Here is a 25143-nt window from a genome sequence, read left to right on the forward strand (position 1 = left end):
AAAAAAAAAACAAAATGAAAAGCTGCTAGGCTATATACATCTCAATGCAAGCAAGCAAAATCTATAATAAATTGCAATTATATCTTCAAATCTCTTCTTTTCACTCTTAAACTAATTTAGACTCATCCTCAAAATTGCTTACATGCTATGGAGATGACTCTTTGTAGCTTATAAAATCTCTTCTAAAAATTTGATTACTCAGCTGCTCATATGCAAACGCTTTGTCCCTTGTCTAAAAAATCAGAGTTAGCTGTGCTGACCACTGTGATTTTCCAGAAATATCACACACCACAATTTATGCACTTTAAAGTATTCCAAAAACTTAGAGCATGTTAACAATTGTTCACATGCTGGATACAGATAGTAGTCTCTTTAACAGAACACATGTATCTGTATGATATCCACTGGCATCTTTATAAATGGCTCAGCATGCTTGGTTATAACACAAAGCTGGTTTATTGCCTAAAGTTCCCACCTTACCAATGAGTTTTCCAGAAAGGACAGAGGATACCATATATTGATGTGGTAATCTTGCTGTAATTTGACGAGACAACAAAGATGCTTTGTATTTCTTTAGGATTTAGAAGCAGAGATGACTCCAGAGATGCAATTGGGAAGAAAAAGGCAAATCACACCAAAAGTATAGCATTTCATAATCTTGCCTCTGTGATACTAGCATATATCCTTGGTCCTCTATTCCTTCAGTATTCAAATATAAAAAAGCAGAATGTATACATAGGCATGCCAAATACTTAGACGAAAAGTGCTATGCTTCAGTCATAAATGTGGATCTAAGTTTTGATAACATAACTTTAAGTTTCGTGTTTCTTTCTCTTTTAACATTACTCTGAACACCTAAGAGGTAATGAATCTGACACCAGTCATTTGTGATTCCAAGTAGTGCTTACCTCGGCTTTAATTTTATTGTCTCCAAAGCAGAGGTGCTGTAAATAGGCTGCAGCATTAGACTGGACCGAAGGAAACTGATGTTGCAACATCTGAATCACTTCAGGCAGTTCCGGGTCTCTCCATCCAAATTCTCTGAACAAAAGGAAGGCAGGAGAACATGAGAGGGAAATCCTGCAATACTGTTAGCCTATGGTTAACTCACTTATGTAATGCCTATGAGAGTTTACACGGGAATATTTCACAACTGATTGTTCCGGTTTTCTTACCCATGCACCAACTGAAAAAAGGATTTGAAAAGATTTCCTTGAGTTTGTAAGTATATACATGTGTACATGTACATATATAATCTTAAATGTATCAACTGAAGTTACATGTTTATGAAGAGTGGAAAAAATGACTTAAAATGGCACATGATTTTATTAATATAGACAAGTTTCATTTAGGCTTCAGTAGATAATTTATAAGATCACATTTATTTTCTAATATGTTATTTCAACAATCTTGTTCAGGTACAGCATTTAGTTAAATTATCAGACAAGAGAAAATATAACTGGATGGGTCCAATCTAAAATGTCATGATAGCAGTTATGCCATCTTTGTTACATTTATAATTATTATTGTTATTATCATAACATAACAATTTTCTAGGGATAAAAGTATTGCTACAAGAAGCCTTTATAGGGCTTCCCTGGCGGCACAGTGGTTAAGAATCTGCCTGCCAATGCAGAGGACAAAGGTTTGAGCCCTGGTCCAGGAAGATCCCACATGCCGCGGAGCAACTAAGCCCGTGAGCCACAACTACTGAGCCCATGTGTTACAACTACTGAGGCTGTGAGCCACAACTACTGAGCCTGTGAGCCACAACTACTGAGCCTGCCTGCTACAACTACTGAGCCTGTGAGCCACAACTACTGAGCCTGCGCTCTAGAGCCCAGGAGCCACAACTACTGAAGCCAGCGGGTCTAGAGCCCATGCTCCGCAACAAGAGAAGCCACCTCAATGAGAAGCCCGCGCACCGCAATGAAGAGTAGCCCCCGCTCGCCGCAACTAGAGAAAGCCCGCGCGAAGCAACGAAGACCCAACGCAGCCAAAAATAAAATAAATTAAAAACAAATAAATACATTTGTAAAAGAAATGAAGAAGGCTTTATAAAAGGAAATTATTTATTTAAAGAGTTAGGTTTATTCAAACAATGTTAATAAACCTTATGCATGGTGCATTCTTTCCCTGTATCCTCCTGTTTACATCTGAGCTACTCCAAGAAGCTGGTTGTTTATTTAACTTTAAGAAATATGCTCCAGGATACTTAAATCCATTCTAAAACACAAGGTTAACTGTACCATTATGCAAATGAATATTCTTTCGTGAAATCGATCAGCTCAACCAGTCAGAGCATGGAGCTAACAGGGCCGGATGTATGGGTTCCATTCTTGCATCAGGGAGCCAATTTTTAACAGAGACATAAAAAAGCAACCTCTGAGACCACAGATAAAACCCTGACCCCACGAGCCACAAAAGGGTATTATTTCTCCGAAGGCCAGGCTGGAAGAGAGACAGCTTTGCAGCAATCACTTGACTCCTGGAAAAACAACTCAAAAGCATACATCCTATTGATGTTGTCACCAGGTCAGTGTTGTCATCTCAGAAGAGGAGTCATGAAAAATGGGACAGAGACGGAGCAGACAAAGGTTAAAAGTTTCCTCATAGATTCTAACCTGTTCTCTTTATCTTTTCTTTATCACAACTGGTAGAGGTTGTCAAGCAAACCATGAAGCATGTTGGTGCCTCCTTACAGCTACTGAAGACAATGTGGAATAGGGTTCCTTTAGAATTGGCTCAGTTTTTATGGGAAAGATAAAGCATTTGATTTAATGTGCAGTAAGTACCTAATAAACTTACCTAAAATCTTAGGCAGACATCCATTTTCAAACGGGCATATAGTACAGGAGCACCTTTGCCACAAAACATACTTAAGTGGTTGCTGATAATGGACAAACTATCGGATTTTTTTTTTGGTTAGGTGATCACAGTAGAAAAAAATTATGGATGAAAACACAGGAAGTCTGTTTTTCTTTTAATTTCATTTCCTTGCGTTGCATGATCCTAAACCACCTCAATGTGCAACATCCAGAAAGCACAGTCTTTTTTCTTATAATAGCAGCCTCTTAAAATTATATCCTTTGTTCAAGTTAAATCAAAATCTACAGAACACCTGTAAATTAAAATTAGAAGTGTCATGTAAAGACACTGGATGGCTAAGATGAATTCAGGTAAGCCCGTGCTATTGGAAAGTGATTAGTAAAGAATTCATTTCAGCCTATTTTATTAACCAGATGGGAATTGCTCTATTAGGCTTATACGGCATAGCTCAAGAACATCTTTGAACAAGAGCTCTGGAGGAACAGTCTTAGGGGCTCTGCACACACGCAAACACACGGCCTTGCTTGTGTCGATGCATGCATGCACAGATGCACACATGAGAGTGCATGCATGAGCACACACGCACGCACACGTGCACACACATGCACACACACACGCACAGGCACATGCACAGCCCAAAATCAATAGAAGGAGGAAAATTCCAAAGAGTCATCCAAGCCTCTTTTTCTAGAAAAGCTTTGTGTTACCTACATGAGATTCTGCTTGGATTTTGTGCTGCCCATGTGCTTCTAGGGAAGAGCTAGAGGAAATAAAATGTCTATCTTATTTGGGCCAGAATTCAGTACAAGGCATGGATTCTTTACATGAGGTCTTTTTTTTTCAATTGAACTATAGTTGATTTACAGTGTTGTTAGTTTCACATGTACAGCAAAGCGATTCAGATATGTGTGTGTGTGTGTGTGTGTGTGTGTGTGTGTGTGTATTCTTTTTCAGGTTCTTTTCCCATATAATTATTACAAAACATTGGGTATAGTTCCCTGTGCCATACCGTAGGTCCTTGTTGGTTATCCTTCACACGAGGTCTTAATCCTTAAGAACAAACAGTGCTCACAAGACAAAACAAAGTTCTGGAAAAGACAAAACCAGCAGAAGAACAGCACGAGGGAAGATACGGGGCCATAAGAGGGGATGACAGATTTGGGAAAGATGTGCATTCAGCCGGGCTGGCTGTGGGACAGGAGGCCGTTGCGGGGGCGGGGGCGCTGCCTGGGAATTGCGGGGCGGGTGGTGGAGATGAAGCTGGAAAGCAAGGTTAGCATGAGATCACGTAGAGCCTTTCACTCAAATACAAAAAGTCTGGGCCTGGTCTGCAGTCAGTACTGTGACAAAGAAATCTAAGGAAATTTAGATATGTTTAGGCTAATAGAACAGACGAAAAAATAATCTTAAGTAATACTGCGAGTACAAACAAAGTCGGTTGCCAAGGTTCCCCGTTCACATGCTTTCACGCTTTAATCCTTAACTAGCCTTATGTAGTTTCCTTTCATTTCACACAGAAGGAAATTTAGACTTAGAGATGTTCATGAACTTAAGTGGTGGGGCGGAAATAAAACTCTAGCTTTCTGCTTTCAAATAGATAAATTTAACTGTCTAACAATGATGTCTGCTGTAATCACTGTCTTGAAGTAATGTCTAAAACAGAAATAATGTCTAAAACAGTGATTTTTTTTAGACAATGTCTAAAAAATAAACATGTTTAAAACCGTGTCCCTAGGGGACATCTGACAATGCCAGAAGACAGTTTTGGTTGTCACAACTGGAAGATGCTACTGGCATCCGGAGAGCAGAGGCCAGGGATACTGCTCAACATGCTACAATGCAGATACAATCCCCTACGACAAAGAACTGTCTGTCCCAAAATATCATTAGAGCCAGGATTGAGATACCCTGGTCTAAACATGGACTGTATTTGATCATTTTTGTTGAGTAAGCATGTTATGAATCTTTTACTCCATGATTATTGTAGTAGAGCTGGCATAGGATTTGGCATCAGGATAATTAGGAAAGAGTTCAGAACTTGAGCATCTGGCTTTCTCCCTTCTAGACTAAAAATACAGGAGAGTCCCTTAGTGCTTGCTGGTCTTGGTTTCCATGGATCAAATATAGAGAATCGTACCATCTATTTCATGGGACTTCTTTTTAAAAGACACCATAAAATAATCTACATGAAAGTGAAAGTGCTTGGCAAACTATTAGAAGCTAGATATATACTACTAATTGTTACTCTAAGACTGTTATAAGGGTATATATATATATATATATATATATATATATGTATGTATATTTTAAAAATTTATATCATACCCATTTAATTAAAAAAATAACCTTTTACTGTTGTGTATTCATTTGGACATTAGACTTATTTGAAGGAATATAAGTGTAAGAAGAGATACTACTGTAGCCTGTAGTCAAAACTATGCATTAAAATGTGCCATTTTGAAATGATTTTTCCCCCATCTCCCTTCAGAGGCAGAGTCCTAGGAAGGGCAAAGCGTTCTGGATACAGTCAGAGTTGGTTCAGATGCTGTTCCTCTGTGAGCGTTCCTCCTGTCTGTGTCTTGTTTGCTGCTGAATCTCCACTGGCTAGCATGCGAGGTCTGCTCTGAGTAAATGTCCATGGAGTCCATCCGTTATACTGAGATAATAATTTCTACCTTAGAGTGTTGTTGGGATGATTAGAAGTAATATATAGGAACCCCTTAGAGCAATGTCTGGCACACAGTGTGGGCCCTCAAGAAATGTCAGGTATTGTATATAACTAGATGAGGAAGAGAAGAATGAAAAATAAGAACCATCTACAATTTTCTACAGAAGCCCAGCTCATAACTCTCATTTGTTACTGGGCTTCACTTGAGAAATGTTCACGGAACTGGAGAATATGCAAATGTAACCTTTTCTCCATTAAAACTTGTCACACAGACCGACAATATTGTGACTAAACCGTCACTCTTATAAGGACTCTCTGAGTTGTTAAAATTACAAGGCGCTTAGCACAGAGCTAAATAGCAAACAGTTTGAAATTTGTTACTGTGTTAGGCTGCCGATGAAACAGAGCTGATGTACTGTCACAACATTTTTATCAAGTTGACTTACATGTCGAAAAGAGCCCCAGGGCAATCGAAGTCTTCAGAAATTCAAACTGTGACTTTTCAGCAAAGCTTTATGTTGGAGGGAGAGAGTTCACTTTTGACTGCAAGGTCAATAAACTACATTGGTAGTGGGGCTGTAGGGACATTATTTAAGGGTATGAAAATCTCAACTCTTTATAATCTTTTGAACTCTAGCTAAAAGTTTTAAAGACCATATTGGCTTTAACTTTTCCATCCAGAGCCAATGAGATGAGGTGTTTTGTTTTTTGATTTGGTCTTGTTGAAATGACGGGGTTAAGGGGATGCAGAGACAGTGGTCACAAGAATAAGTTAGGTGGAAAGATTTTTTTTTTCATAAAATGGAGATGCTTTCATGCTTGTTGACAGATAAGAACTTATCCAATGATAAACACATGGAAGCACGAATGTCTTAATTCTCATCCCTGAACAGTTTGTTGCCAAAACAAAAAGCTGCCCTTTTTATGGTTAATCACATTTAAAAAACACATCTTTGCTTTTATATAAATGGTAGCACTGGAATTATGACTGTCTAGGAAGCAAACACAATTGTCATAGTTTGTAGAAAGCAGTGTCTCTCTCCAAGCTTTACATTTTGAGAAACCAACAGTGTTAATTCACTCAACCATAGTTTCTCGACCTGCCTCTGGATGGAGCAACCATACTACTCCTTGTAGACACGTTTAGCTCCTGGGAAACTAGAAACTGGGACCACGAAGCCAGCAGTTCTTCCCTACTGTCAGTGACTTTTTTCTCACCTAAAATCTGTATTATTAACTATACCCTCTTTTTTCAAGAAATATTGAAGCAACTCAGACGAATCATCTATGAGGATGTAATGAAACAGGAATGAAAAATCAAGCACACGAAAGAGAGAATGCAAATGCGATGAGCAAAAGGCCAGCATGCTTGCTTAACTTGTTGCAGATTTGACTCTTTCTTTACAAACTGCTCTGCTGTCAGAAGAGAAACACATAGAGGAGAGAAGGGGCCGTCCCTGTTAGGTGAAAGGACACAATCCCCACCACTTCATACACTGGGAAATCAGGAGGAAAGAATCTGGGATCTCTCTACGTGTCCCGCTATTTGCGGCAGGTCTCTGGTTAGGGTACTGGGGTAGAGACTGAATCATGCTCCAAAGGTGTCCAGGTCTTAATCCTTGGAACATGTTAATGTCACCTTACATGGCAAAACAAACTGCACAGAGAATCAGAAGGTAACAGACCACTGAAGTAAGATGACACGCTGCTGCTTCTGAGAACACAGGAAGGGGCCAGGAGCCGAGGAATGCAAGGGATGCGGCACTTGAAGCTGGAAAAGGCAAGGAGAAGGATTTTGCCCAGAACCTCTGGAAGCAGCATGGCCTTGCTGACACCTTACTTATGGGCCAGTACACCTGATTTCAGACTTCTGGCCTTCAGAACTATAAGAGAAGAAACGTGTTTTTTTACATCACTGACTTTGTGTTAATTTGTATATCAGATGCAGAGGCCCATCTGACCCCAGGATATGGCCCTCCTAAGCCTAGAAGAGACCACCCCATTGGAGTGAGTCCAAGGGTGTAGCGGGAGCTGTCTGGAGTATTCTAAGAGGCACCACCTCCAATTTATGCCTCTGGGAGTCCTCCCTGACTTCTGATTATCAGGCAGACGCCTCTGTTAATTTACCCTGAATTCCCAACCACCTCCTGTTTATCTATTTGGAACTGAAACTTCTCTGACCCTCAGCTTATGTCAGTAAGGCCAGTAGCCACCACTTCTCGCCATATTCCCACAGGCTGCCTGGCTGCCTGCTTCACCTTGGGATTCAGCCATGAACCCCTCACTCCTCCAGCCAGCGTTCACTGAGTGGCCACTGAGGATGCAGTATTGGACGCGGCAAAAGTTCCTGTCCTTGGGGAACCTTCTAATGGTAACTGGCAATTAATTACTGAAAGGGCAAAATACATTATTTGCCAGATAGTGATAACTGTGTATTGGGTTGAATAGTGTCCCCCACCAAAATTCAAGTCCACTCGGAACCTCAGAATGTAACTTTATTTGAAACAGGGTCTTTGCAAATGTAATTCAGGACCAAGATGGGCTCTCACTGGATTAGGATGGGCCCTAAATCCAATGGCAGTGTGCTTATAAGAGACAGAAAAGGACACACAGAGACAGAGAGAGGAGGTGACGTGAAGATGGAAGCAGAGATGGCAGGGATGTGGCTACAAGCCCAGGGATGCCAAGGATTTCCTGCAACTGCCAGAAGGAGAGAGGCATGGCATGGTTTCTGCTTCGGAGCCTCTAGACAGAACCAACCCTGCCAACACCTTGATTTGGGGCTTCTGACCTCCCGAACTCTTACAGTATAATTTCTGCTGTTTTCAGCCACCTAGTCTGTGGTACTTTGTTATGGCAGCCACAGGAAACTGATACAAGCGTGATGGGAAGAATAAAGCAGAGCAGACGTAGGCCAGATGTTTGTGTGTGTATGTGTGTGTGTCCGTTGACACTGCAAATACAGTGGCTGTGGAAGACCTTCCCGAGAAGGTGACCTGGGGCACAGACCTACAGGTGCTGCCGGGTGGAAGGGACGTTCAGAAAGGGAGAATGGTCACAAGACACTGAGGCAGGAGCATGCTTGGCATGTCAGACAAGAGGTGAGAAGGTCAGCGAGTGAAGTGGATCAAGTCTTGGGGACCATGTTGCGAGAGGCAATGGGGTCCAGATAACACAGCATTTGTCAGCCTCAGCGGGCCGTTGGCTTCTTCTCCGACAGCTCTGGGAGCCATCCGAATGTCGTGATCTGGTCATATTTTTAGAGCATCACTTTGTCAAGATTCAAAGCTTAATCAAAGTGACATTTGCCCAAGCTAACTCATCCATCAGTCTGTGCTGCAATGCACTCAAGCCTCTATCTCCAAACATTCTGGCCTCTGGATTGTAAGCAGTCAGTAATGTGGGAGCATTATTATCTAGTAGAAAAAGCATGTTATCTAAGAAGGAAGAGAGCGCTAATTCTTATGGTTTTGTGGATAATTTCCTGATGGACACGGGGTCATGGGGTGTAAGGGGGTGGTTATTCAGGAAGAGTAAACTTCAAAAACCAAGTGGCTAGCATGTTGATGCCATCCAGAGAAGGCCATCAGGATCACACGTGCCCACGGCTTGTTGCTCCCAAGAAAGAACCTACGTCACGGGACTGTGGGGCATTTCACTAAGACGGTGTTAGAATATACTTCCAGGATTTGGGCTTCGTGCTTTGGGCAGATTCAAGGCAGCAGGACTTTGTTCTGGATTGGTTGCTGCTAGGATGAGGGGGAAATTCTGTGACTGAGTATCTTGAAGATTCTTAGAAGAAGGAAGAATGGAGCAAGGCTCAAACCACGACTGGTGAAGAAACAGCAGTCATTCAAATGATCCAGGAAAGGTGGCTGTTTTCATCAGTCTGTGGTTCAGACAATGTTCATGTTTTGTCTGTGTTCAGACATGATTATAAGGGGGCCTTGATTTTGTCTGGAACCATCATTGTGGCTCATCAGAGTGGCCTCATGAGATGTTTATATTCTGTGAAGTTGTTTATGCTCAAGAGAAAAACAGGCCTCACTGTGGATGCCTGACCAGCTCTTCTCTTTCTTGGCCATGAGGCCTGGGCTACCCAGTGAGAACCAGGGGGGTCACAGAAAGGGAAGGGAAGGTGATAAAGACAAACATCCTTTTCTGACACTGGCTGCCTCTGCAGAGGTGTCACTCTGGGGGTTAAATGGTGTTGTTAAGCTCTGCCAACATGATACCAAAACTACAAGTGACAAGAAAAGAGAAGAAACCAGTGGCTCTGTCTCCAAGAAGCCACACTCCAACTCTTTTTGGATCGCTGACTGGTTATTTTGCAATCTTATAGACAGCAAGTCTGAGACTTGGGTATAAAATCCTGATGAATGACTTCATGTATCATGTATCTTAGCACTTTTTGTTGTTGCTACCTGAAGAAATGCATTAGGAATGGAAGGAAAGATTTTGGAAGTCGTTGTTTAGCTGCTAAAATAGGGAAGAAAAAAACACCCAAACTATCGACATTCAGTTAGGTCTGTTGTTACTAGTGTCCATATCAAAAACACGCCTATCTAGGTCCATTACTTCACTTTGCTCTTAAAGTGATTCTAAAGAAGCTGTGAATACTCTGGGTAAACTCTTAATGTTAGAAAAAAAAAAAAAAAAAAAAAAAGAATACAGTGTTCAAGTGGCCATTCACAATTATTTCTCATGACTAGACATTAGGTGCAAAGGAATTCCACCCATAGATATTTCCTTTCATCATATTTCACAGTACTTTTGCTACAAAACTATTAATTTACCTCCATTTCTGGTGTCTGGCTGTTTCCAAATATAAAATGCAGAGGATATAATCACCTTTTATTTTGAATAAAATAACCAACACTGGCTATTTATTAGTAGGTCTTACAGATGATGGGTGAAAGGGGTAGGGACCGGCCAGCTGTATACCGTTATACTGAAAGATTCCATACATGTGCAACTGAATACATTAAAGCTTCTTTTTAAAGTGCCATAGTATAAAAAAAAAAAAAAAAAGTAAGAAGAAAGTATTTCTTTCAAGATGATAGTGTTCAATAACCTTTAATTCCTACACATTGATGAAGTCTTAGACTAGGCTTTTATTACCTGTGTCCACCTAACTCTCAGTGGAATGGCTGTGATTAATTTGAAAATTAATTGAAAACTGCAGTGAGTTTAAAGACATTGTTATCGCTGCTACAGACTCTTACAACTTAAACCAAGGTAGATGGGTGGACAGGGCTGATGGAATAGTTTTGATTACAGAAAAAAAAGAGCAAATGGCAGATAAATATAGTTTCCTTTATGCAGATAATAAAAGCATACAATGTTTCTTTTACATTTTCCCACTAATTAACAATTACGGTTTCTTAATCAAACATTTCTTTATTCACTAGAAAAAAATTGTTTTAAGTTCAGCAGCAAACTGAAGCCACAAGGAAACAAATAATTTGGCTCTTGAAGAAAACTAATTTAATATTTAATTGTAGAAACTCAAGTTTTGAATCAAATACTTTTTCTTTGTGAGAAGTGACTGAATACGATAAATGGGCAGAGCTTGACTTTGTATCATTTCAGAGGCTCCCAAACCTCATAGATCACAGGGCCCTTTGTGTCTGTTAGTTTTTCACATGGTGCCCCAGGGCCCAAAGAGATGCCTGACCATTTCATTTGCTAAGGAGTCAGGTTGGGGTGTGGAGGCGAAGATAAATCAGGAGCTTGGGATTAACATACACACATGACTATATGTAAAATAGGTAACCAGCAAGGACCTGCTGTAGAGACTCTGCTCAATGCTCTGTAATAACCATATAAAGGAATAGAATCTGAAACCGAATAGATACATATATATATTTACGTAGAACTGAATCACTTTGCTGTGTACCTGAAACTAACCCAACATTGTAAATTAACTATACTTCAATTAAAAAAAAAAAAAGGAGTCAGGTCCAAACAACTTAAGAATTGTCTCTGTCTTGATGAGCTAGTGCCTTCTGGGCTGCACACTTCTCAAACCTTGACATCAAACATTGCCATCTTTGGTTCCTCTCGTGTCAATGTTCACAAGGCATTTTTTTTTAATTAATTTATTCTTTTATGATTATTTCTCTTTATTGGAGTATAATTGTTTTACAATGTTGTGTTAGTTTCTGTTGTACAGTGAAGTGAGTCAGCTATATCTATACATATACCCCCCACCCCCGGGACCTCCCTCCCCCCTCATTCCACCCAGCATTTGCTTTTTATGACAGAAACCTCTGGAAATCCAGGTCTGCAAAGTTATAACATCATCCATCGTGGTACAACTGAATTTTTTAAATTGATATATCATTGATTTACAATGTTATCTTAATTTCTGCCATACAGCAAAGTGATTCCTTTTTTTTCTTCTTTAGATCCTTTCTACCAGTAGCTGTTACCTTTTCTTTTAAAAATATTTATTTATTTTTGCCTGTGACGGGTCTTAGGTGCATCATGAGGGCTCTCTAGCTGCGATGCGCAGGCTTGGTTGCCCCACGGCCTGTGGGATCTTAGCTCCCGACCAGGGATCGAACCCACGTCCTCTGCATTGGAAGGTGGATTCTTTACCACCGGACCACCAGGGAAGTCTGGGTACAATTGAATTTTGAAACTGAACTAAGTTAAGCTCATGCTTCACTTGGCATCTGACAGATGCTGTGTGATTTTGCTGTGTCGCCCTGGGGCTCCTTGGCACACAGCTTGGGAACAGCAGTAAATAAATGGTCCTTCCAATAGCTATGACCTAAACCTGAATAAGGAATTTTAGCATAACAAAGAATTATTGGGGAAGGGGAACTTTATATTGTAAGTTTAAATATAGAATTTCAATTAAGTGATGCAGAATATAAGTTTAATGAACAAAAACACCTGTCATCTGGCAAAATATTCTTACTCATTTGTAACAACTTCTCCTTTGGTAAATGTTTTCAAATGTATTATTTTATGACTTTTAAAGGCCTGAATCAGCATTCCTTAATGATTCTTCGAGTATTTAAAAGATGCTTACAACAGAATTTGGGGAGGTACCAACATTTAAAATTGTCTCCTCTCTCTCTCTTTTTCTTCTCTTTAGCAAGAAGGAGTATATAGTAAATGGACTCATGAAATGTTCACGACAAAAATTCCACTTTAGTGCCAGTGGCATTACTGTAAACACTTTTTATTATATCCAACATGCTCTTTACTGTCTCAAATTGCCGTTAAAGTTTTCATTGGTGTGCTTGATTTTGAGGGACCTCCTGCATACGCACTTCCTGCCCTTGCTCCAGGGTCTCTGTTGGGCTCTATGGACTTAGATTGCCAGATAAGAAATCACATGAGGGACGAGAGAGCCACGGAAAGCAAATGGGGTCAGTGATATGAAAACTCTGCTCTCGGGTGAATGTAACAGGCACTCTTTCTAGATTTGACTGCACTGGAATGATCAGAGATTGTACAGAGAAAATATTTTATCCACTACCTCCAGAGACCATTGCAGATTTAATAATCAGAGAGAACATCTCCTTACACAACATGACTTGACATTAAGCACTGACATGACTGTCCTTCGCACAAACGGATGTCAACGCAGTTAAGAGCTCACGTTTATTGAGCCCCTCCTGCATGCTCGGAGCTGCTCTGGACACCTTACCTACTTCATACCCACTGCAGTCCCATCAGGGTGGTGCCATTAACATCCTGATTTTATAGATGTAGCAACTGTAGCACAGAGGGCTTTAACAACTTGCCTGAAGTCCCAGAGACAGTCGAGTGACGGGGCCAGAATGAAAATTTAGAGAGATTCGGTTTAGAGCCCATGCTCTTAACCGGGATGCTACACTGTCTAACCAAACAGTTTTCATTACTATTTCTACAAACCACTGGAAGTTAGAGTGCATATCTAACCCTTAGAAATTTCATTAGGAGAAGACAGAGTTCATCTAAATCAGGACTAACACCATGTCTATTATGTATCTTCCAGTGGCAATTGATTTCTCTCTTTAAATCACGAATTGTATCATTTTAAAATTATCAATAACTCACACAAAGACATGTTATATTGCTGACTTTTACAAAGCGGCAACATTATTTTTAAGCAAACATGTCTGTTATGCTTCCTCTATTTACAATTTCAGGCAATACTGTAAGGATCCCAAGTCTCAGAGTCAAGTGATGGAACAGAGAATGAGAGGCCTTACCGGAGAAAAAGCAGTAACATTTTCCAGATATAATACATTTTCCTAATTTCTATTCTTCTACTAACCTTAGTGTTCTCCCATTTTTGTCTTCCATAAGGGATTTTCTATGCCAATCAAAATCTGCTGGTTGGGATTAAATCCAGATATGTTCCTTAAAAAAGGTCTGATATAAACTAGTTCTCTTTCTTTACCCTCAGTATATTCATTTATTTATATTTATTTACCCGATGTAATATATTACCTTATCCCCAAACTATTTAGTATTTTCTATCAAAATCCACTATGAGAGGGCTTCCCTGGTGGCGCAGTGGTTGAGAGTCCGCCTGCCGATGCAAGGGACACGGGTTCGTGCCCCGGTCCGGGAGGATCCCACGTGCCGTGGAGCGGCTGGGTCCGTGAGCCATGGCCGCTGAGCCTACGCGTCCGGAGCCTGTGCTCCGCAACGGGAGAGGCCACAACGGTGAGAGGCCCGCGTACAGCAAAAAACAAACAAACAAACAAACAAACAAATTCACTATGAGGACCACATAAAGCTTTTCATTGCGTGGATGTTCGGAATATGACTGTCTAAATCTAATAAGCTAAAATCTTGACTAGATCTTTTAAATTTACATGAATCACCCCAGTTTTAATATATCTGACTTAGCAGAGTGAGAGGCCTTTGTAGTTGCTAAATAAATATTAGTAGTCAATTAAGTTTTCTTCCCGAGGACTCTGTAAGGTAGGGTCTATGATTATCTTTATAGATGAGGAGACTGTGGTTCAGAGAGTTTAAGTGATTTGCCCAAAGTTGGTAGAAGGAAGCCCTAAGAGTCACCTTGGGTTTCCATAAGTCCATAGCATATGCTCACTGCATGAAGCTGAACTCATCCCATTCATGGCTGTGGTTCTCAGGGATGGTTAAGGAAGCTGGACTTCGGGCACAAAGGAGTAATTTATTCACAGGTGGTGCAAAGAATACTGTTCCTATTTTGCAAGATAAAATTAAACACACTCAAGTTTTTTGGTGTTCTGTAGGGAGTGTCTGACTTCCATCTGAATAAGTAACAGAGGTACAGACTGTGCTCAGAGGCAAGATCTCAAAGAAGGCTTTCTTCCACTAGATCACAGGAGATGCACATTTCCTCAAGTTATAAGAGCACTGAGATTCATTCTACCGGGGATGTAAAAATGAAAAAACAGAAGATTTGGTCTAGATTTTTCTGTTTTTAAAATCCAAATAGAAGGTGTAATATCTATAAAATATTTCTCGAAGTTAACAGAAGCAAGTATCATCCTCCTTCGCAGATTTGAAAATACTTACAGTTGACTAAAATGTTATGTTCGGTTTGATAGTCAAGACATCAGCTGTAAAAGGCTCTACTTTAGGTGAAAAACACTGACAATTCAGCTGAGTATCTTCATTGCTCAGAGTAATGCCAAGTGGTTTGGGTGGTTGTTTTAATTTAAGGTCTGGATGACGCCAGAACTCAAAGTTTAGGGATCCGTTTTAAACACCAGAACTCAAAGTTTAGGGATCCGTTTTAAACACCTTCCCTTCATCCCCTATTATGTATGTGTCATCGATGAGTGTTTGTAACTATGCCTTGGTCTATTTACGTTGAGTCTCTGAAATACTTGAGACTGTAAGTTACCGCCTATTGTGTGATTTAGAGGCTGGAATCAGTAATGTAGGGGAGGGGATGGAACAAAACTAAACCTTATTTATGGAAAACATGGGCCTTTCCAGCTGCAGCCGAGACTCCCAGGTCTGGGCTCCTTCCTGCTGCAGTTTGGCATCCAGCTCTCTCCAAACACCCTTCCCAGAGAGCAGACTGCATCTGCTGGTTTTACACACAACCCAACCAGAACTTCAGGCAGGCAAGTGTATGACAAAGAAGCATCTTTGGATCCTAGCTGTTTTTCTGTTCATTTAGCAGCTGGGGAGATAGCAACTATTTTTGGGAAAAGACTCTTAGAACTAAAATCACCATAATATTATAACATAGAGAAGAAGTCAATCTTGTCTCATTTTCTCTGAAATATAAACTCCATAAGTTGCCATGAACATGATGGTTACCCAGTCTAGAAGGATGCTGATGAAGGGCTAGGCAGGCACCATTATCCCATAAGAACACGACTAGTTACAAGGGACTCTTTCTTCTTTACCAGTTGGGAAGAAAATATTACCGCAAATAAAAGAGTCGTTATTAAGCTCTTCCCTCTCTCTCAACTCGCAGTATCCAATCAGACACGAGAACTGTAAATTCAATTTCCATAGCAGTCCCACTGCTGGAGCCGTGGCCCACGGCCTCATTACCCCTTGCTTTGAAAACTGAGACGTTTCCTAGCGGGCTCCCTCACTCCAGGCTGGAGCCCCCAGTTTATCCTGCACGCTACCACTGCTGTGTTCTGTGTAAGCTTTAAAGCTGCAGTGCATCTAAAGGCAAACCCAAAGGTCTCACGGACCTCCTAGAAACCCTCCACTTGCATTCCCTCACTCACAGGGCTTTGCTCCAGAAAAATCCCCATACACCTGGCCCCTGTTCCCTCCCACTGCTGTACTCTTTGTAGTTCCCTACTCAGGCCTGGCAGTGCCACTTCTTCCATTGCTAACTTGGCTCATTTCCCATTTGCCTGGCAAGTGCTATTCTGCACCAGCATTAGTACCTGCGAAAGCCATTTTCTGATGACAAAGAAGTTGATAATATCTATAGCGATATTGGCATGTTAGCCTAGATACTTAAACTATCACCTGTGGGTCACACCACTATGGAGAAAACGGTATCTAGTTCCTGACACTATGGAAATTTCTCTGGCTTCTCTTGTGGCAAGCCAACAGAGTTTGTAGCACTTGTCACCCTGAAATTTTACACTTATCTGTGTAACTGGTTAATGATGGTTCTCTTCACTAGAGAAGTAAACTCCAGCGAGCAGGGGTCATGGGTTGTTTGAACTCATTACAACACTCCTAGTGTATATAAGCACACCGACTTATGTTTAGTAGGTACTCAGTGAACAAATGAAATTATTCCAAGGTAAAAACATCTCAAGGACAAACAGCAACAACGAAAGAAAGCATATAAGTGCAAATATCATCTAAGTGCTAACTTAATAGTTACCTGCTCCCTTGCTTGCCATACCTCCCTGACCCCATTCCTTCATTCTTCACTATTTACCGAGTGTCAAGGAGACACAGTGAATAATGTTAAGATCGCGGGCCACCAGGAGCTTCGGTCTGGGAGGCTGAGGAGTGAGGGAAGAGGAAGAAGATACACGACTAAGGCAGGTCTGCTCACCCTCAGCACTATGGACTTCTGGGGTTGGATAAATCTGGGTTAGGGAAGCGAGGGGCTTCTTTGGATTGTAAGATGGTTTTGCAACATCCCTGGCCTCGACCGATTAGATGCCAGTACAGCTATCCCCTTACACCACTTTGCTTTTAGGAAAGACCTACATTAGTATCTGTGTTTACTAACTGAAAGAAATCCGAAAAGGGTTTCGCCTTTTACAAAAAAAACCAAAAAAGGCAGAAAGTGAAAATTGCTTCTTCGCTTCACACCATTTCGGCTTATGAAAGGTTTCCTAGGAACACTTTACGTCATGATAGTGGGGGAAATGCGCAGTACCTCCCTCCAGCTGTGACAACCCCAAATGTCCCCAGGTATTGCCCAATATCCCGGGAGTGGGGCTGCAGAATCACCCCCTGTTGAGAATGACTGGCAGATTTTTGATGCCACCAGAGAAAGGCCACAGGAAACTAACTGGCTCTGGTCCTATGACGTAGGTCTCCGCCAACTCCTTTCCTGGAGTAGGCTTCCTGCATGGGATTTCAGGGAGTTCTGGGCTAGAATTGTGGGTCTGAAGGCAAGAGTAGGGGGAAGGTGTACAGTAAATACCTCTTTCACCTTCGGTTCAGGCACCTAAGTGAATGAATAGGCATCCGCCCTGCATGAGGCGCAGAGAACGCCGTGGCAGGTGGCAGGTGGAGAGGGGATGTTCCAGGACTTTGTCAGCCACCCCGGCGGCAGACTGATGGCCGACAGGCCTTCTACAGCACAGCCTGCCTTCTCAGAACTCGCTACAACCATGGGCTGAAGGGATGACTATTTTATGCTGGTTCCCCACAGGCAGCTCTGCAGTCTGTGCATATATTTGCAAGAAAAGGCACCTGGGTGTCCCGGTACTTAACAACTCTCCTCATGCCTTTTAACATCATCGTCGTTCTCCTGTTACCCTGCCAGACCCTTCTCCATCAAGGACTAGAGCTGGGGTCGCATTTTCGGTCGTTACATTCCTGGGGTGAATAAAGCTCTGCAACTGATCTGGTGTCTCAATCAAACTGAGATCTCACTGAAAGTCAGATCCTTTCAGCCCCGCTTCCATGAGCACCGTGATGGCAGGAAGCCAGCCTGGTACCTCAGGCTTAATGGATTTCCTGTAACAAACCCCAGACATCAGAGCAGCACAAAACCCTTCCCATCAAGGATCCCGTCATATGTTGCCTTGTAACAAGGACCACAGGCAAGGCAGGCAACAGACATATGGGCCAGAGGGGCTGGAAAGCTGGTAAAGCTGAAAGCATTTGGAGGGGCTGGCTCCGGACCCTGCTCTCCTTAACTTTATCCCCCTGGAAACATAGTGGCTTCCATCTGGTTACCTCAAACCCTTTCAAACATTAACTTGTCAACACTGTAAAATAAGCGTATGCTCAGGCACCAACTTGGCAGGCGAATGATTCAAGGGCACACAGAAAAATCTTAAAGAAGCTGAAAAAGATTTCCACATTTTAATTCTTCCTCCAAGTCAAGAGCATCTGGTCATCACTTCATCCTTATTAAAAGGAAATCACCCCGGGCTTCCCTGGTGGTGCAGTGGTTGAGAGTCCGCCTGCCGATGCAGGGGACACGGGTTCATGCCCTGGTCTGGGAAGATCCCACATGCCGCGGAGCGGCTGGGCCTGTGAGCCATGGCCGCTGAGCCTGCGCGTCCGGAGCCTGCGCTCCGCAACGGGACAGGCCACAACAGCGAGAGGCCCGCGTACCGAAAAAAAAAAAAAAAGGAAAACACTAAGTAATTTTTTCATCTTTGGGATGAAGGAAGGTCATTGTATCTGAGATAAAGGATATAAAAGAAAGGAAACAATCTTCATCATGATCAAGAGAAAAAGCAGTCATGCTTCCGAAGTTTGTGAAATTCAAAAAAATAATAAACCCCCAAGAATTTTAGGTCATTTAAAACAGTATTCCTATTTTTAGATTTCATAAGGTTTCAACCAAGTTGCACTGAAACAGAAAAGGTCTGTATATTCTCCATAATCTTTTATTTACTCTTTACTTCTGATTTCCCTCTGCATACAAAAGACCAGCGAATTAGAAGATTCTCATGTCCTTCTGTTTTTCATTTATCTCCACTACCTTAACTGCTGTTTCTTCATAGATACTGTGAAGGTTAGTTTTATACACCAACTTGGCTAGGCTACAGACCCAGTTATTTAATTAAACACTAATTTAGGTGTTGCCTTGAAGGTATTTTACAGCTGAGATTAACATTTACAAGCAGTTGACTTTAAGATTACCCTTGCTGGGACACATGGCAGGCCGCCCCAAATATACCAAAGTGGCACATTGATTATTTTGAATTAAAATGACTTAAGAAACAGCCAGTGTAAGAAGGACACTCTGACCCTCCCTTCTGTCTCACTGAAAGTAGGAAACAAATCCATGTAAAAGGTACCCTCCCTGTACAGGAGGTGGAGAGACATTCTTACCACCAGAGATAGGGAATTCAGGGCCAAGAAGCCTGTAAAAGCAAACCTGGTTGGTTCTTCACAATTTACTAACAGAAGCCCAACTTTCTTTGTGTTGTCAGTTCTTCATAAAGTCATTGTTTCTTTGTCTGAGAAGTAGAAAGCTGCCTGCTTTGGCCGTGTCTTGGGTTCCATATCCATGAGACCTCTGTACATACAACTTAAATTTGATCTTTTGTTGTTGTTGTTATTCCATCTTGCGGCAATTTAATTATTAGACCAGTCAAAAGAACTGAGAAGGGCGGGGGTAACTTCCCCCTCCCTGACAGCTGGCATAGTCAGCAGGATACTGGCTGGACCGTATTTTCCCGTGAGTCTGCTGCAGCTTAGAAATCCTGGGACATCTGACAAAGGCCTGCAGAAGGTAAGACTTCTTACCAGATCTCTGCCTGCAGGGCCCAGTGTAAGGGAAAGTGGTAAGAATCGTTTTTTCCCTCTTTCTGAACGTATATTAGCAAGAGAAAATATCTGGGGAACTAGTACTCTGGCGTTGAACCTTTTCCTCCCAGGGATGGTCGCTGTTTTTCTTTGTCTTTTATGTCAGTTGTCATAAGAAGGAAGAACCACAGGGCTGAGCAGCAAGAAAAGTCCCTGTAAATCTGCTGTTCCAGCCAGCCTCATAGGCTGGCGAGTTAATGGTTCTCACTAGACAGGTGTCCATTTAGACCAACTTTGCGGTGGGTTCCCTACGTAAAAAACCAGATGAGGTTTTTTCCTTTCATCTTGTTCTATGTCCTGAGAGCTTGGCTTTATGACCATCCGGAGGGTGCACTTTGCTGGCCAAAGAGACTAAGGTTCTCAGACATGAAGTCACAAGCAGAACTTCGTCTAGCTGTGACAGCTCTCAGGGGAGTTTGTCATAAGGGGTTCCAAGCCATAGGGGGCCTTTGTTGTCTCAACCCCCCCCCCCCCCATTGCTTTGTTAATGCTGGAAAAATCCCATTCCAGTAGCTCTGCCAGGTGTCACAGATCAGCGGGTTTATATCTGGAGGCATCTCCTGTTCCTTGAGAAACTGGAAATATCATTTTCACTATACCATTCTTATCACCTGTAACAATGAAGGGCTTTTACTTTCTTAGACTAACTCTGAGAGTAAACTTTCTGGATCTTTTGAGGACTGCCTACTCTTGTGGGACACCTCGTGGATCTTCAGTTAAGCCATAAAAAGGCTTATTGGTTTGAGTCACTATTTGAGATTACTATAAGATCCTACTCAGCAATGGTCAGACAATGGATCCTAGGAATGGGCTATATATATATATATATATATATATATATACATATATATAAAAATACATATACATATATATATATTTTAAATAAATTTACTTATTTTTTATTTTATTTATTTTTGGCTGCATTGGGTCTTTGTTGCTGCATGCAGGTTTTCTCTAGTTGCGGAGAGCGGGGGTTACTCTTCGTTGTGGTGCGCGGGCTTCTCGTTGCGGTGGCTTCTCTTGCTGTGGAGCACAGGCTCTAGGCACGCGGACTTCAGTAGTTGTGGCTCACGGGCTCTAGCGTGAGGCTCAGTAGTTGTGGTGCATGGGCTTAGTTGCTCCACAGCACGTGGGATCTTCCCGGACCAGGGCTTGAACCCATGTCCCCTGCACTGGCAGGCAGATTCTTAACCACTGTGCTACCAGGGAAGTCCCAGAATAGTCTGTATTTAAAAAGAAAATATATAGAGAGCTTTCACCTAAAACCAAATTTAAAAATGGGTTAAAAAAATATATATCTATATATTATACATATATAGTATATAAGGGTTAGCCTTAGGGATGCCCTAACAAGATGAAAGAAGAGAAATTAGTTCTTTTTTAAGATTTTTTTTTTTGATGTGGACCATTTTTAAAGTCTTTATTGAATTTGTTATAATATTGCTTCTGTTTTATGTTTTGGTTTTTTGGCCTTGAGGCGTGTGGGATCTTAGCTCCCTAACCAGGGATCGAACCCGCACCCCCTGCATTTGCAAGGCGAACTCTTAACCACTGGACTGTTAGGGAAGTCCCAGAAATCAGGTTTAAAACAAAACAAAACAAAACAAAACAAAAAAACCCAATGTAAATTCCCCTTCTTGAAATCCACTCTGATATCCTCAGCAATTCCCCCAGGCCGTCCTACTAATAATCAGAAAATGGATCAGCTGGAAGCCAGTATTCAAAGGGTAATGGAAACAACTGTCTTTGTCTTGCAAATCTCCACAAAACCAGAAATGCAAGTCACGGCCCACCTATCTTTACCAATCCTCAAACCCTGCCTGTTCCTCTCAAAATGCCAGTAGGTATTGTAAAAGATCAAGCTATTGGGAACAAAATTGTCCTCTACTCAAAAAAAAAAAAAAAAAAAAAAAAAAAATTCCCTGATAGTAGATAAATATGCTCCAACATTCCTAGAAGAAAACATATTTTCTTCCTCCGTCTCTTGAAGGTGTAAATCTTACCAAATCTTTAAAACGTAAACACAGCCCCCAATCACCTGATAATGAAAGAAAAAAAAAAAAAAGGGAAAAAAAGCCTTTTTAAACACAAACTGCTAAAGTGCCCTCTTTGCTCAAATTCTAAATCACAGCCTCCTTAAGACTGCTTGTCAGGGGCAAACACAAATCTTAAAAGTCTTCTCCACAAATAATAAAAGACTTTAGCCATCTCAGTGAGTACACTGAATTTAGTTCAACTGTTAGTTACAAACTGGTGAATTTTGTATTGTACCTGACTCATGGCTAAAATTTTAAAATGCAAGTTAAGAGAACTCTGTTTGTGTCTGTCTGTATGTCTATATACGTACATTACAGGTATGGTGTTTTTCTACCTTCAGATGGTATTGCCAAAATTATTTTGTAAAAGAGCTCTACTTGACTTAAAAATAAAGAAGTGCTTAGTGCTTATATGAATTAAAATATAAGAGAAACCAACCCAAACGCTTTTCAAGTTCACCTGGTCTAAGATTAATCTTTAGTAAGCTGAAGCGAGATTAAGTATGTTGGTTTAATTAAAGCAGGCATACTTTAAAGTTATTAACATTGAATATAATGCAAACATGCAACTTTTACAGTACCCGAGCTTCTTAATCAAATAAGTTCACGTTACAAAATTTGTCAGCAAAAAAAAGTAACTTGGTATGATGAAATGTTCATGAGTAATCTAAACTCAATTGTTGAAAACAAATAAATTAAATAGACGTAAGTGGAATAAAAGTTTTTAGGTGAATTTTTTTTTTTTTTTTCTTGCGTTATGCGGGCCTGTCACTGTTGTGGCTTTTCCTGTTGCGGAGCACAGGGCTCCGGACGCGCAGGCTCAGTGGCCATGGCTCACGGGCCCAGCCGCTCTGCGGCACGTGGGATCTTCCCAGACCGGGGCACGAACCCCTGCATCGGCAGGCGGACTCTCAAGCACTGTGCCACCAGGGAAGCCCTTAGGTGAATTTTTAAACAATAATTGTTTTATGGTATGTTTACTTAAAAAATCTCTCTGATGGCTTACACTGTTAAGAATTTTGCTAAGTTAAATGATAGAATTTCATTGGATATCTAGATCATTTCTAAAAAAGATAAAATATTCGAACATTAATTCCTCAACACAGGTTTATCTACTTTTGGCTTCTTTTCACAAAAGAAATAAACATAATATGATCTATTAGTAAGCATGTTTTATGACACACTGAGAAATTTTCTATGAGAAAGGACATGTTTCTAGAAATTATAAAGAGCATTTATACATTTGCTAACCCACAGAATGTTAATGTAAAAGACAGCTCATAATTGCTTACTTTTTAGTTATCACTAGAAATTAAAGGTTTCTAAGGGTTAAAAATTCTAATATATGTGATTAAAGCTCCTAGAAATAATAAGGGAAGCAATTCTGTATGCAAAGAAAATAAAATGTATTTGGGAATAAGAAAAGGTATGAGGTATGGAAATGCATTCTCTTGAGAAAAAAGAGAGTATTAAAGCTGGTTATTTTAAGAACAGGAAAAAGAACAAGGGACAAACTAATATGAAAACAGAAAGTTATAGAAGTTTTATTGAAAAGGAATCTTGGGAAAGGAATTTTATATGTGATCAAGCTGGATAAGATTAAATGCATTTGTTATAAAGGTTTTAAAAACAAGCTTTAATATCATTAGTGTACTTATGTAAACGTGGTATTTAATTGTTTTCATCTGCTGAAAGAACAAAGTTTACTTAGACTATTGGTCTGCTCCTGGTAAGCAATTATAAAGGTTTTCTTTACCTTTTAAAGTAATCTGCCTATAAACAAAACAAAACAAAAACAAAGATTCTATGTTTTATCAAAACAATACCCTGTGTTTGCTGTCTTCATCAGGCTTTTGATTAGTTTAGTAAACCAAGTCTTTTCAATGTTAAAAGAGCTAAGACTTTTTACAACTATTTAACCTTCTGAATTTGCCTAGGATGTCTTCGCCACTTTGGTTAACCAATAACTAAGCACTGTTTCACAGTGACCTACGATCCTATTTGACCAAGTGTTTTAAAACCTGTTGACATTTTGGACAAACTTCCCCAAATCAAATTCTAAGTAAGTCTTACTGACCTGGAAATAACTTTGGGGTTTTCCAGAGGGCTCCTGGAACACTCAAAAGATTTGTTTTACCTCCTTATAAAAGAGAGATATTAAACTAATTAGGCTTATTTGGAATGTTAAATTACATGGGAAGCATTGTCAAATAAGTGATGATAAGTTGTCTTAGGTTATATTGTATGGGTAAATGTTAGTAGCATAAATGTTCTAGAAATTATATGAAATTCCTAAAATTTGTATATGTCGTGGTATAATGTTATCATTCATAATTGTAGTCATTATCTTAAATGTTGCATGTCACAGAAATAACCGAATTGCCTTGTCAGTTCCATCATTAGAGAATCATATCTTTAAAAATGAAAATTTATCATTTACCGTTATTGTTTTGTTCAGATGCTTTTACGAAAGCTTCTTGCAAATGTGTTTTATCTTCAGAGAAATTCATGAGAAGGAATCTAAGAAGTACTCTAGAATACAAGTTTCTGATAACCTTTAAATCATAACACTGAACTGGGTAAACATTTATAAACCCTAATTGAAAAAAAAAAGAAAAACCTTATGGCTTCAAAACTTTCTAACAAAACAACAAGCAGCAAAAGAATTAATTACATGGGAGTGAATGAACTGATGAGGATGATTATAATTTTTAATGTTTTTTTTCAAATTTGAAACTGCTGATTTTTTGTTTTGTTTTATTTCCCCAGATTTAAAGAGACTTCCTGCTCTTTTCTCTTAAGCTAACTAAGACTTGGAGAAATTTGGTAAATTATACCTTTGTAAGTGGAATAGAAGCATTTATCTTTTTCTCCCTATCCGATCCCTCCAGAATTTAGAAACTCTCAGTGAGCATTCTTATTTTCTTGAAAATATATTTATTTACACAAATTCAATAAAAATCTGTTCTCCTTATAACACAACGCAATTGGAAACTGGTTATATTATCAAGGCTTTAACCAGAGTGTCATATTTGAGAGAGACATACATAGGCTCAGATATGACCAGACAGCTTTCAGACGCTAAGACTGACTTTATGAAACCAATAAAGCCCCTTGGAAAATAGGCCTGGTACCTTGTTTACAGGGTTCCCAGAAGCCTTACTAGGTGAA

At 40.4% G+C, this 25143-nt stretch overlaps 1 protein-coding gene across 3 annotated transcripts in view; it reads right to left on the minus strand.

The window, feature by feature from the left end:
- Positions 1-25143, minus strand: part of CTNND2 (catenin delta 2) — a 950773-nt gene that overhangs the window by 260723 nt on the left and 664907 nt on the right. For all 3 annotated transcript variants that reach the window (XM_007456448.1, XM_007456447.1, XM_007456446.1), the window contains one exon: positions 909-1041. In XM_007456448.1, the coding sequence (XP_007456510.1) occupies positions 909-1041 (133 nt within the window). The remainder of the gene's footprint in view (positions 1-908; positions 1042-25143) is intronic.

The sequence above is a fragment of the Lipotes vexillifer genome, unplaced genomic scaffold (genome assembly GCF_000442215.2).
Source record: "Lipotes vexillifer unplaced genomic scaffold, Lipotes_vexillifer_v1.1 scaffold458, whole genome shotgun sequence".
NCBI lineage: Eukaryota > Metazoa > Chordata > Mammalia > Artiodactyla > Lipotidae > Lipotes > Lipotes vexillifer.